Source organism: Trichosurus vulpecula, chromosome 7 (assembly GCF_011100635.1).
Source record: "Trichosurus vulpecula isolate mTriVul1 chromosome 7, mTriVul1.pri, whole genome shotgun sequence".
NCBI classification, from domain to species: Eukaryota; Metazoa; Chordata; class Mammalia; order Diprotodontia; family Phalangeridae; genus Trichosurus; species Trichosurus vulpecula.
The window spans coordinates 1,360,927-1,374,766 of NC_050579.1; the positions used below are offsets into that span (position 1 = coordinate 1,360,927).

Below are 13,840 nucleotides of genomic sequence, written 5' to 3' on the forward strand. Positions count from 1 at the left end.
ATGAGATTCCATTACAACACCTTTTTTACTAAGAAACTTTGTGATATCTAAGAATTCTGCAATAACTAGAAATTCTGTTTGTTATAATACTCTGAAATCCGTGTTACTTAAGGACTTTTGCACCAATTTAGTAAAACTATATGAACAAGGGTAGAAATGCATGCGAGCCACTTAGGGCTCGCTTTGTAAATGTTCCTTAAGCAATGTGAGAATGTTATTTTGTTATTTTATTAATATCATGCTTGTCTAAAGTTTTGTTACAATTAATGATGCTAAAAAGAAAAATGGTTTCTGGTTTATTTTATAAATTCCATCAAAGAAATATGGTGTGACTAAAAGGCTAAGATTTTATTTGCATTCTGTTAAAAATTGACTATTTATGTATGTACTGAAGCCTGTTATTAATTCCTTAAGTGATATCGTCCTAGTGAGGAAATTAATAATAGATCAATGTAAAGTGTAAGACACTGGCTTCTGATGTGAATTTCTTAAATATGACAATTGGCTGTGGTCCAAATTTTGAGTTTGTAAAAATGATCAGGGTTATAAGGATTAGAAATGGTAATTTAAAATTGTGCTAAGATCACTCTTGTAGGAGAATGGACAGAAAGCTGATTCCTACAATAAGACAAGAAGAAAAAGATGCTGAGATGCTGTGCTGGAGATGGCTGAAACAAATACCAAGGAAGACAGGACTTCATTAATGATGTTCCCTGCCAGACAGCTGCATAAGAAAAGACTTTTTCAATCTTAAAAAGACAATTGTGTTTTTATTTCTTTTTGAGTCTATGTATCTATATTCATACAGAGGACTGCCCCCTTTGATTTGTCAATGCATCTATCAATCCTTCCCATATTTACTTAAAGGGGTGATGGTTAAGGGAAAAATTCAGATATATCTATAATGGTGAGGTGTCTACAAAAGAAAAAGGGTGAGATTGATTGGAATGCTGAAATACTGAAACGCCCCGTTCCTGGAATTGATCCAGAAGGGGTAGCTAATCAGATTCTTCAGACTTTTCAAAAGTTAAATCCAATCAACATTCAGAATTTGTTAATTCATATCTTACCTTTGATATTGGTAATGCTACTTTTTTGTTTTTGTTTGTCACTTCTGACTCGTCTTGTACTTATCCAAATTTCTTTTATATCTGAATGTTCCATTTTAAGTTGCAAAACAAAATGGGGGAATTGTAAGGGCCCACTGAGGCAGTTCAGGCCCAGAACATGGCTTCTGGCCAATCAGGGAGCAAGGTCCCCTGAAACTGCTGAGGAAAGCATAAAAATGACCTCCATTGCCATCGCTAGGTGTCTAACATGTGCAGATGTTTATAGAATCTGCAGCAGGTGTCCTATCTTGACTGGTAGTCTGGACTGTGTAATATCAATTAAGTTGGGGCTTTATTACTGTTTTAAAATGATTAATTGTCTTTGAGTCTTACTAGGTGCTAAACCCTAGGCCCAAACCCCTATTAGGTGCTAAACCTATTTGGGTGTGAATTGGTAACTAAGGTGGGGCCGCAGATGGGGCTAAGGGAGGCCTGATTAGATCTTTGCTCCTAAGTTTGCCCCAAACCCCTAATTACTAGGTGCTAAGCCTATGTGGGTGTGAAGCTCCCAGGGTCCTAAGGGGAGCTGCTAACTCCAGAGCCAATCATAGGAGCCTAAGTTCTGGTTGCTCAGATGACATTTGATAACGTCTGAAACTATATAAGAAAGGGAAGACAGAGCCATTTGCTCAGGGTTCTCACTCTTGGTGGCACACTGATGTGGAGACTCCAGCCAGCTGTAGTTAAGAGCCCTCCAGCTTGTAAACCCGGATGTTTGGACTTTGTTAAACTCTGGTAACTATGCATTGAAATTTGGTCTGTTTCTAATGTATCTTTGTATTTGCTCTGAAGTTCAGGGTGCTGGCTTTTTCCTCTGAACTAAGTGAATGATGTTTGTACATTGGATTGAAATAAGATTGTTAACCCATTAACGTTGCTTTCCTTAGTAAAGCAGATCAAAAGAACCTATGCTGGCAGTGTTCTTATTGTTGGGCTTGTGTTGGTTTTTCACCCCCACAGCAGCTGCTAGCCAGATTGTTGAAATAGACTGGTAAACAAAACTATCCTTGGACTGAACTATGTATCCCAGAAAAGATATAAAATAAGTGCACTGCACTAATAAACAGCTTTGTTCACCAACGTGACTTGCCTGGCCTATTCCCTCTCCTCTTAGATCGTCGTCTAAGTCCATCACTTGTGCTGGCTGCTGGCAACTACATAGAATTTTTTTTGTAAGACTATGCTTATTTGGGGTTTCTCCCCTTTCAGTAAAGTGTAGGGGAAGTAAGAGAGTTGGGGGATTGTTAGTAATCATGATATCAATAAAAAGATTCATTTAAAAAATGCACATTCAGAAGGAAGCACAAACAACAGGACAGTTTTGAAAGTAATTTGTTTTCATTATATAATTTTTAAACACCCATGCAGTATGAAGTGATTTTTATATAGAATCCCATTTTGTGTTCTGTGCATATGGACATGCTTTCTGCGGTGTTTAAGTTCAGAATTTTTTAAAATTAAATTTGAAAAAAAAGGAAATTTCAAACCTCTGTGACTTCAGTCTATTGGCTTGGGTAGCCCAAGTACTAAATCCAGTGATTCTAAGACCTAGTGAATGTATATGTCTTAGAAAGAGTGAAGACAACTCATATCTTGTAGCCCTAAAACAGAAACTCAAGATACCAAGTAGCTAAGAGAGATGAGTTAGAATCAAATAGAGCTAATATGGTTCTCTGATGGAATCTTCCCTCTGCATCTATCCTATTCTCTGATTTCTGGGTATTTGTACATGTTATTATTTCGCTTATTTGATTCAATTCCTTGGTCAAAGGGACATCGTCATTTTTATATTTCAAGCGCTGGACACATACCCAATAAATGAGACTGACTATACATACTTATAGGAGACAATTAGAACGGCATGATGTCATATAGTTAAGAGTTAGATTCTTAAGAGGTTAGTGTGCCAAACCTAAGAGGCACGGAAGAAGCAATGACAAAAAGGGAGAAGAGAAAGGAAGATGAGAATGAAGAGAGCTCTGCAAAGAAGTAGTGGTAGACATAGACAGTAGATGCTGTGAAAGAGTTGCTAAGAAACCCAAGGACAGCCAAAAAAGCTTTGGCAAACAAGATGGTCATCAAAGCGGGGGAGGAGGAAAGTGAAGCACAAGAGAGAACAGATAAGCCCTTTGGTGGCATTTCATAAAGTGGACTGATGTCATGGATTTTTTCCAATAAAATAAAGACATGAGTCTTGGAGTTGGGAAATATTCCATCCCATGTACCACATTTTCCTGTCCAAGACCTCGGAAGACAATAGCAATAAAGATGTTGATACCTATTTGTACAAAAACACTCATAGAATTATGCATAACAGAAAAATGGAAGGAATTCATGTCTTCTAAGACTGAGGGAATGGCTGGGCAAACTGTTTTAGGAAAATGATGGATTACTGATAAGTCACCCCCCCCCCAATTTTTACCTATGTGTAAACTCAGAAGAAACATGGGGTCCATGAAGAGATGCAGAGTGAAGAAGTGAGAGTAAGGACAACATTCACCTTGACTAACTACATGAGAAACTCCATCATTACAATGAATACAAACAAAAAGAGATGAGAAGGTGGCAAGGGACTGAACTGAAAAAAGTAAATCACGTGTTAAACTAAAAAAAAAGAGGACAATTTCATATGTATGCTCATTTTTTTAAAAAAGTTTCACATTTAATATTTTTTGGTGCTGACTACTAAACTTAAGGAAAATGAAATTCAGGCAAACTTTTCCTTAACAAGTAGCATTGCAATGATTTTGGTAAAAAATAAAATCCTGTATCAGGCATCATTGCGCTTATGCAACTCTACTGCCACCTAATGGTAGCTCTGAATGTGATGGTCCTTTACATCCCATCTAGCTGGGCACCCAGAGAATCTTCCCATTTTCCTTGCCCAAGCCCTGCCTCTTCCCTCCTGAATGAGCAGTCCCTAGAATGGACAGCCAGGAACCTGGCCACTGATTCCTCAGGAAAATATTTCATTCAGTTGTGGAATTTTCTTGCTTGATGAATGTGTGCAAATTGTCTGAAAGAGAAAGGAAGGTTGAACACACAATTTGGTGTAGAAATACATCAAACTCAACATGGAAGCAAGCAGATGTGAGAGAAGAGGTGGTAAGAAAGAGGTTGGTGAGTCAGCAAAACAAGCATTCTGATCCTGAAGTGAGGGTGGAAAGAGCTCTTATGAGGGATCCTCGGAGAGACGATTTCCTAGGCAATCTCACTTGATGTAGTGAATACAACAGTAACATTGTAAAGAAAAACTTGAAAAATTTAATAACTCATCACTGCAATGACCAACCATCTCTTCAGAGGGCCTAGAAGGAAAGCTATTACCCTTCTGACAGTGATGTGATGGACAGAAGTTATAGAAAGGGACACATATTTGGTGACAAGGCCACTCTATGGATTCATTTTGCTTTTACTATGCTTGTTTTTACAAAAGTGGATTTTTTTTCCTCTAGGCTTTTGAGTGGAGGGTTGTTGGGGGAGAAGGGTTGGATATAGTAATCTCCCCCCAAAAAACTGTGCTGAAACATCTTTTAAAATGCATAGAAGTTCAGAAGGAAGTAGACAAGTAGGATAGTTTTGAAAATAACACATGGAATTTATTATGTGTTTATACACATATATACATACACACACATACATATGTATTTAAAAAGTGGTATAAAAGATATTCACAACTTCACATACCTTCTTTTATAGGTGTTTAAACTCAGAATACAAAAATATATTCTGGCCAAAGCTCTAGATTGTCTAAATCTTACTGTTTCCTGTCATTCAACATATTAACTATCCCTCTCAGTCATCAATAAAAATTAAGCACCTGCCAAGTGCTAAATGCTGGGGCTACAAACACAAAAAGCAGTCCCTGATGTCAAGGAGCTTATAATCTAATGGAGGACAACATACAAAAGGAAGCTGAAAAGGGTTGGGGGAAAGGTGGCAGAAGTACCCTGTATGTCAGGATATGATGTAATCCAACAACAGTGAGGATGGTGGGATGTGGAGGATTGTGCTGAGCCTGCCTTAAAAAAAGGTCCTAGAGTTCATTGTCCTGCCCTGCAGCCAGAGGGTCCAAGGGGGAAGGTGGGGGAGGGGAAGGAAGGGCACAGAGGATACTCATGAAATGTGAGGACCAGGCAGATTCAAACTTGAAGGAGAATGAGATTTCCCAAAAATGAGTTTCCTGGGGAAGGATGGCATGATGAAGTCCCAAAATTGTGGAGCTGGTGAGATATGGGGAGGAAATTTGTGTTACCTGGAAACTGTCTTAATCCAAATCACTGATAAAAAGATCAAAATATTACAGATCCCTGGGGAACTCTACTTTAGGCCTTCCAATCTGACATAAAATCTTTAACGACCACTTTTTTTGCAGGGAGGGGGCTGACCTAATAGTTTTTCCATCTGGTCAACTGTGCTATTCTCTCTAATCAACATTATTTTTCCATAAGAACGACACAAGACTTTCTAAAATATTTTGCTAATACCTAGGTGAAGTCTATATATGTTCCCAATCTATGAGGTTGGTTAACATTTTTTTAAAAGGATAAAAAATTTTGCTGATCAATTTTTTTTATACATTTACTTCCAAATATATCTACTTCCTCAAGGAGGCTGTCCTTCTTAAAAAAGAGATTTGGGGTGGGGGATGGGGAGAGGTAATTTTGTGAATTTAACGATTATGTAAAGAAAGTCTGGCAGTATATGCAACATCCTATGCCCATAATTCTCCACTTGTAAAAATGAGAGGTACATTTTCTCATTCTCCAGGATGAATTTGTCATTATACTTACACAGCATTTAGTTTTGTTATTTCTTTTCATGTACATCAATGTAGCCATTGGGTATATTGTTTTCCTGGTTCTGCCTTCATCACCCTGAAGAGTCTTGTTAAGTCTGTGTTTCTCCCCATTGCTTCTGGTTCTATCCTCTCAGGCCAGACAGAACAAGACTAATCCTACCTCTATGTGAAAGACCTTCAAATACTTGAAGACATTCATTTTTTCCCACCAGTCTCTTCATGATTAGGTTCAATATTCAATATGACATTTTCTCAAATAATAAATGTCTGGATTTAAGGCTCCTCACCATTCTGGTTTCCCTCCTCTTTCCAGCTTATTAACGTCCTTCTTATATTGTCCAGAAACGACCACAATAATTGCAGTGTCTGACAAGGGGAGAGTACAGGTAGCTTACCTCCTAATTCCTTAAAGTTCTATGCAGGCCACGTGTTTGGCTGCCATATTGCAATCCAAGGGCAGCTAGGTGGGGCAGGATAGTGTGCTGAGCTATACTTAGGAGGACCTGAGCTCTAATACAGCCTCAAGATGCTTACTGTGTGACCCTGGGCAAGTCACTTAACACTGTTTACATCAGTTTCTTCACCTGTAAAATGAGCTGAAGAAAATGGCAAACCATGCCAATAACTTTGCCAAGAAAATCACAAATGAGGTCATAATCAACTAGACAATAAAATTTACATTCTTTGCTCATACTGAGCTTGCAGATCACTAAAACTCTCACTTTTTCACAACTGCTGTCCAATCCCATGTCTTCTAACTTTTGAGGTTTTCTTCATACTCTAGAATCCAACTTTTTACTTATTCCCCTATCAAATTTCATCTTATTAAATTCAGCCCAAATGCTCTAGTCTTTAAAGCTCCTTTAAGATCCTCATTCTGGTATCCAGTGTGTTAACCATCCCTCTAAGCCTTGTTTTATGTGCAAATTTAATGAACACACCACTGTACCCTTTAATGAGACATTGTTAAAAATGTTAACTTGAACAGGGTCAAACAATATTTCTGTTATTTTAGAGGACCTCCTTCCCCAAGTCATGTCAATGTGGAATCCTTAGCAGTTATTCATTTCATTACATTCAAAATGTTTCAACCCCTCTAATATGGTCTGTCTACCATATTACATATCTATATATTCATTACATTTAAGAAATTTCCAGTATGATTTTAGATGGGAAATAAATTGCTGACAAGCAAATATAATTCAAAAGGTTTGACTCCTGAGTTGGTTAAAGGCTTTACCACATTAATTACATACAAAGGATTTTTCTCCAGTATAGGCTCTCTGATGGTTAATATGATTTTCAGATATCCTCTTCTGTGCTGTTTGTCCCAAATTCATTATATTGAGGGTTTTCCACTAGTGTACATTCTCTGATGTCTTGTGAGTACTTCCCTCTTCACTAAAGCCTTCCCCAAATTCAAAGAAATGCAAAGGGTTTCTCTCCAGTGAGTTCTATGATTAATAATAAGGTGGTTCCTTCTGCAGAAGGCTTCCACACACTCATTACAAAGGACTTACTTGCACTGAGTTCTCTAATAATTTCTCAGTACTTTATTTTCACCAAAGACTTTCCTACATTAACTGTACAGAAAGGGTTTCTCCCCCACCATCAGTTTGTTGATAAGAAATAAGGTTTGTCCTTTGGCTGAAACCTTTCCTGTATTCAATGGATTTCTCTTCAACATGTGTTCTCTGATGGCTTTTGAGTACTATACTCTCAATGGAAGCTTTCCCACATTCACTATATGCAAAGGGTTTCTCTTTAGTATGAGTTCTCTGATGGGTAATAAGATTCCCCCTTTGGCTGAAACCTTTCCCACATTCATGACATGCAAAAGGTTTCTCTCCAGTGTGAATTCTCTGGTGGTTAATAAGGTGTTCCTTCCTGCTGAAGCCTTTCCCACATTCATTACATTCAAAGGGTTTCTCACCAGTATGACTTCTCTGATGAATTTTGAGTAACTCATTTTCACTAAAGGCTTTACCACATTCACTACATGCAAAGAGTTTCTCTCCACTATGGGTTCTCTGATGATTAATTAGATGTCCTTTATGTCGGAAGGCTTTTCCACATTCATTACATTCAAAAGGTTTCTCTCCAGTATGTACTCTCTGATGGCTTTTCAGTATTTCACTCTCACTGAAGGCTTTCCCACATTCATCACACGCAAAGGGTTTCTCCCCAATATAAGTTCTTTGATGGATAATAAGGCTTGACTTATGCCTAAAGGCTTTCCCACATTCAGTACATGCAAAAGGCTTTTCCCCAGTATGAATTCTCCGGTGGCTTTTGAGTATTTCACTCTGGCTAAAGGTTTTCCCACACTCATTACACACAAAGGGTTTCTCTCCAGTATGAGTTCTCTGGTGGGTAATAAGATGTGAGCGGTGCCTAAAAGCTTTCCCACATTCATTGCATGCAAAGGGTTTCTCTCCAGTATGAGTTCTTTGATGTCTAGTGAGATGTTCCCGTCTGCTGAAAGCTTTCCCACATTCATTACAAGCAAAAGGTTTCTCACCAGTATGAGTTCTCTGATGAGTGATAAGGTTTGTCCTATTTCGGAAACCTTTTCCACATTCATTACATGCAAAAGGTTTCTCTCCAGTATGAGTTCTCTGATGGGTAATAAGATGGCCCCTCTGGCTAAATGCTTTCCCACATTCATTACATTCAAAGGGTTTCTCTCCAGTATGAATTCTCTGGTGGCTTTTGAGTACTACACTATCACTGAAGGATTTCCCACATTCATTACACATAAAAGGTTTCTCTCCAGTATGAGTTCTCTGATGCCTCTTGAGTACTACACTCTCACTGAAGGATTTCCCACATTCATTACATTCAAAAGGTTTTTCTCCAGTATGAGTTCTCTGGTGGGTAATAAGGCTGGAATTGTACCTAAATGCCTTCCCACATTCATTACATTCAAAAGGTTTCTCTCCTGTATGAATTCTCTGATGGCTTTTCAGGACTTCACTCTTAATGAAGGCTTTTCCACATTCATCACATGCAAAAGGTTTCTCCCTAATATAAGTTCTTTGATGGATAATAAGGCTTGACCTATGCCTAAAGGCTTTTCCACATTCATTACATGCAAAAAGTTTCTCTCCAGTATGTATTCTCTGATGGGTAATAAGATACCCCCTCTGGCTAAATGCTTTCCCACATACATTACATTCAAAGGGTTTCTCTCCAGTATGAATTCTCTGATGGCTTTTGAGTACCACAGTATCACTAAAGGATTTTCCACATTCATTACATGAAAAAGGATTCTCTCCAGTATGACTTCTCTTATGGCTAATAAGGCTGGTATTGTACCTAAATGCTTTTCCACATTCATTACATGCAAAGGGTTTCTCTCCTGTATGAATTCTCTGATGGTTTTTGAGTATTTCACTCTGACTGAAGGTTTTTCCACAATCATTCAAGGGCTTTTTTCTTCTACAAGTTCTCTGATGGGTAAAAAGGTTTGACCAATGCTTAAAAGCTTTCCCACATTCATTACATGCAAAAGTTATCTCAGTAGTATGAGTTCCCTTATGTCTGACAAGGTGATTCCTCCTGCTGAAGGCTTTTCCACATTCATTACAATTAATGAGTTTCTCTTCAGTGTGAGTTTTCTGGTGGCAAATAAGATTTGCCTTCCAAGTAAAGTCTTTCTTATATTCGTTATACGCAAAGGATTTCTTTCTAATATGAATCCTTTGTTTAGCTGGGTTTTGTTTGTGGCTGAAGGCTTTTTCATATTCATTGTATTTAATATGTGCTAACTTACTTCCAGCATGTATTCTATGTAATTTAACTAGGTCTGAGTGGTAACTGAAAGGCTTCCTACATTCGTTATACTTAGAAAGGTTCTTTCCTAAGAAAAGTGTATTACATGTAATTAGGTCAGGACAATTCTGGAAGCTCATTCCATATGTCTTATACTGATGGAGACATTTTCCCACAGTCTCTCTGCACAGTGAAATCAAGATTGATCTCACATTAACATTTCTCCCAAATGTAGAACACTGAGGCAGGATCACTTTATTAAAAGTTGTTCTGGGACTAACTGTAACTGTTACTTGTCTGGTTTGTCTCTCTTGCTTGTACTTCTGTTTCTCCAAATTAACATCACATTCCGTGGCTTCTCTCATCTTGGAATGCCTGATTACTGCATCCTTTGGCAGCCTTTTCTGGAATGATGCTCCCATGCAAATGCTCTGCATCAGATTTGATTCCTTGCTTTCAAACCTGTTCTCATGAAGGAAATCTGAAAGAAATAAGAAAAAAAAGGTCACTAGTTATTGTTAGCTTTGGCATGGGAAAGGAATCTAATTCAGAGCAAGTTCTACTTCTATCTTCTCTGCCAAGGAGGATGGTGCTCAAGGTGGACTAAGCAGAAAAAAATAAACACCGTTTGAAGGAACCGAAGTGAAAGTCCTAGGTGCCATGGACTAAATGAATTAGAGTTTAGAGAAAGAAAGCACTTTTAAATGTCATTAAAAACAACACAGAGAAAAACAAAATTGTTTTTTGCAGAATAGGAGAGTGGAAAACCACACAGAAATGAGAAAAAACTAGCTCAGAAAATTCTTCAACTAGAAATGTATTTAACTTGGAATCTATACAAATAAAATTAACAGATCTGGGGAGAACCTAAGAATTAATGGACTCTCCCAACTGTTAAGAACAAAAAAATAGAACTGATATAGTTTAGTAATTTTTTAATTTCAAAAAAATATTAAAAAAAAGACAGGTTCGACAGAAAATCTATTGACTATCAAATGAGGTGAACCTCAAATTCAAATCATAGAAATCCACTATTGTCCATCTGCAATAAAGGGCAGGATGATTTCAAAAGCAGCCAAGAAGAAAGGAATGCACAGTAAATTTCAACCTGATTTGCAAAAGGTTTCCATAAATATAAGAAATTTAAAAAGCCAAAATTAGATATACTGAAAATTAAAAGATGTGTTATGATAAAAATCTGTGATAAGGAAAAATTGAGGTACAAAGTTCCAAGTATGATCAATGTATTTGTATGACTAGCAAATACCAATAAATTGGTTCCAAGATCCCTCAATAGTCAAGGATGCACCTGACAAAGCATTTTATAGCATTTACAGACATGTTTCATCCTTGATTGGTTGGTGCTGTTTACATCAGTTCCTAACCAGGTGGACCAACATCCCCAGACATCCCTTAGAAAGTCCCGCCGTGGACAAATATCCTATGACCTGACTGACTCAGCTCCCTCCATGGTCAGCAAAACTCACAGATTTGAAACTCTGTGGCTGGACTTTAGCCCACAGGAATAGAGGAGTTAAACTCTTGCAAATTTTACTAATAGGCTTTATGCAATGAAGTCTGAATTTGATTCACAAATATTGACTAGATACACTGAATAGACATAATTCTCAATCAATAATGAATCATGTACAATCAATTTTCCAATTTCCCAATAGGCAACCAAAGTTGCAGGCTTGAGGGAGTTCAAACTCACCTAATGAGGCACCCAACCAATACATAGTGGATTGAACATTAATTCATAATAAACTGACTAACCCTCATTAAAATAATAAAAAATAAAGCAGGGTATCAATTTTAAATTTTCACAGATTAAAAGTGCACCATTTTCACTGAAATAGGGCCTCATTTTTATAATGATTTTTAAAAATTTTATCATTTTAATTTTTTAGTTTTCAACATTGATTTCCACAAGATTTTGAGTTACAAATTTTCTCCCCATTTCTACCCTCCCCGCCCATTCTAATGATGTATATTCTGATTGCCCCAGTCCCCAGTCAGCCCTCTCTTCTGTTACCCCACTCCCCCCTCAACCCTTTCCCCCTTACTTTCTTGTAGGGCAGGATAGATTTCTATGCCCCATTCCCTATATATCTTATTTCTCAGTTGCATGCAAAAACAACTTTTTTTTTTGAGTATCTGCTTTTAAAACTTTGAGTTATAAATTCTCTCCCCTCTTCCCTTCCCACCCACCCTCCCTAAGAAGGCAAGCAATTCAACACAGGCCACACATGTATCATCATGTAAAACACTTCCACAATACTCATGTTGAGAAAGACTAACTGGATTTCCCTCCATTCTATCCTGTCTCCCTTTATTCAATTTTCTCCCTTGACTCTCTCCCTTTTCAAAAGTGTTTGCTTTTGATTACCTTCCCCCCCATCTGCCCTCCCTTCTATCATTCCCCCTTTTTTATCCCCTTCCCCTTACTTTCCTGTGGGGTAAGATACCCAACCCAATTGAGTGTGTGTGTTATTCCCTCAAGTCGAATCTGATGAGAGCAAGATTCACTCATTCCCCCTCACCTGCCCCCTCTTCCCTTCCAACAGAACCACTTTTTCTTGCTACTTTTATGTGAGATAATTTACCCCATTCTATCTCTCCCTTTCTCTCTCTCTCAATATATTCCTCGCTCACCCCTTAATTTCATTTTTTTAGATATCATCTCTTCATATTCAACTGACCCTGAGCCCTCTGTCTATATATATGTGTGTGTATATATATATATATATATATATATATATATATATACACACACACACACATACACACATATATATGTATGCATATTCCCTTCAACTGCCCTAATACTGAGAAAGGTCTTATGAATTACATCATCTTTCCATGTAGGAATATAAACAAACCAGTTCAACTTTAGTAAGTCCCTTATGATTTCTCTTTCTTGTTTACCTTTTCATGCTTCTCTTGATTCTTGCATCAGAAAGTCAAATTTTCTGTTCAGCTCTGGTCTTTTCATTGAGAAAGCTTGAAAGTCCTCCATTTTATTGAAAATCCATATTTTGCCTTGGAGCATTATACTCAGTTTTACCGGGTAGGTGATTCTTGGTTTTAATCCTGGCTCCTTTGACCTCCGGAATATCATATTCCAAGCCTTCTGGTCCCTTAATGTAGAAGCTGCTAGATCTTGTGTTATCCTGATTGTGTTTCCACAATACTCAACTTGTTTCTTTCTGGCTGCTTGCAGTATTTTCTACTTGACTTGGAAATTCTGGAATTTGGTGACAATACTCCTAGTTTTCTTTTGGGTATCTTTTTCAAGAGGTGATCAATGGATTCTTTCTTTTTTTTTTAACCATCTGGTTCTAGAATATTAGGGCAGTTTTCCTTTATAATTTCTTGAAAGATGATGTCTAGGCCCTTCTTTTTATCATGGCTTTCAGGTAGTCCAATAATTTTTAAATTACCTCTCCTGGGTCTATTTTCCAGGTCAGTGGTTTTTCCAATGAGATATTTCACATTGTCTTCTATTTTTTATTCCTTTGGTTCTGTTTTTCTAATACCTTGATTTCTCATAAAGTCACTAGCTTCCACTTGCTCAAACCTAATTTTTAAGGTGGTATTTTCTTCAGTGGTCTTTTGGACCTCCTTTTCCATTCAGCTAATTCTGACTTTCAAGGCATTCTTCTCCTCATTGGCTTTTTGGAGCTCTTTTGACATTTGGGTTACTCTATTCTATAACATGTTATTTTTGGTCTCCTTTAGCAAGTCGTTGACTTGTTTTTCATGGTTTTCTTGCATCACTCTTATTTCTCTTCCCAATTTTTCCTCTACTTCTCTTACTTGCTTTTCTAAATCCTTTTTGAGCTCTTCCATGGCCTGAGACTATAAGGGGTTGGTGCTGACCCCAGGGCTGTTAGGACCCTAGCACTTGGCCTGTTTCCTGGGTAAACCAGACAGGTTTAGTAGGAGTGGAACGGCAGGCACCCGGAGGGAGGGCCTCCGCCTTCGGGAAGCCCCTGTGGTCTACCTACACATGCAGGCAGAGCCTGTCCACAAGGAACACACAAGCCCAGAAGGAGGGACCCAGCTGGCCATTACCTAATGCTCTTGAACCAGTGCCTAATGCAATGCTTTGTTACTTTACTTACTGGAACATCTTGGTTACTTTATGGGGACA

At 37.9% G+C, this 13,840-nt stretch overlaps 1 protein-coding gene across 3 annotated transcripts in view; it reads right to left on the bottom strand.

The window, feature by feature from the left end:
* Nucleotides 1-7,126: 7,126 nt before the first annotated feature.
* Nucleotides 7,127-13,840, bottom strand: part of LOC118855883 (zinc finger protein 271-like) — a 28,340-nt gene continuing 21,626 nt past the window's right edge. For all 3 annotated transcript variants that reach the window (XM_036765917.1, XM_036765916.1, XM_036765915.1), the window contains one exon: nt 7,127-10,165. In XM_036765917.1, the coding sequence (XP_036621812.1) occupies nt 7,485-10,165 (2,681 nt within the window). In that variant the 3' untranslated portion in view covers nt 7,127-7,484. The remainder of the gene's footprint in view (nt 10,166-13,840) is intronic.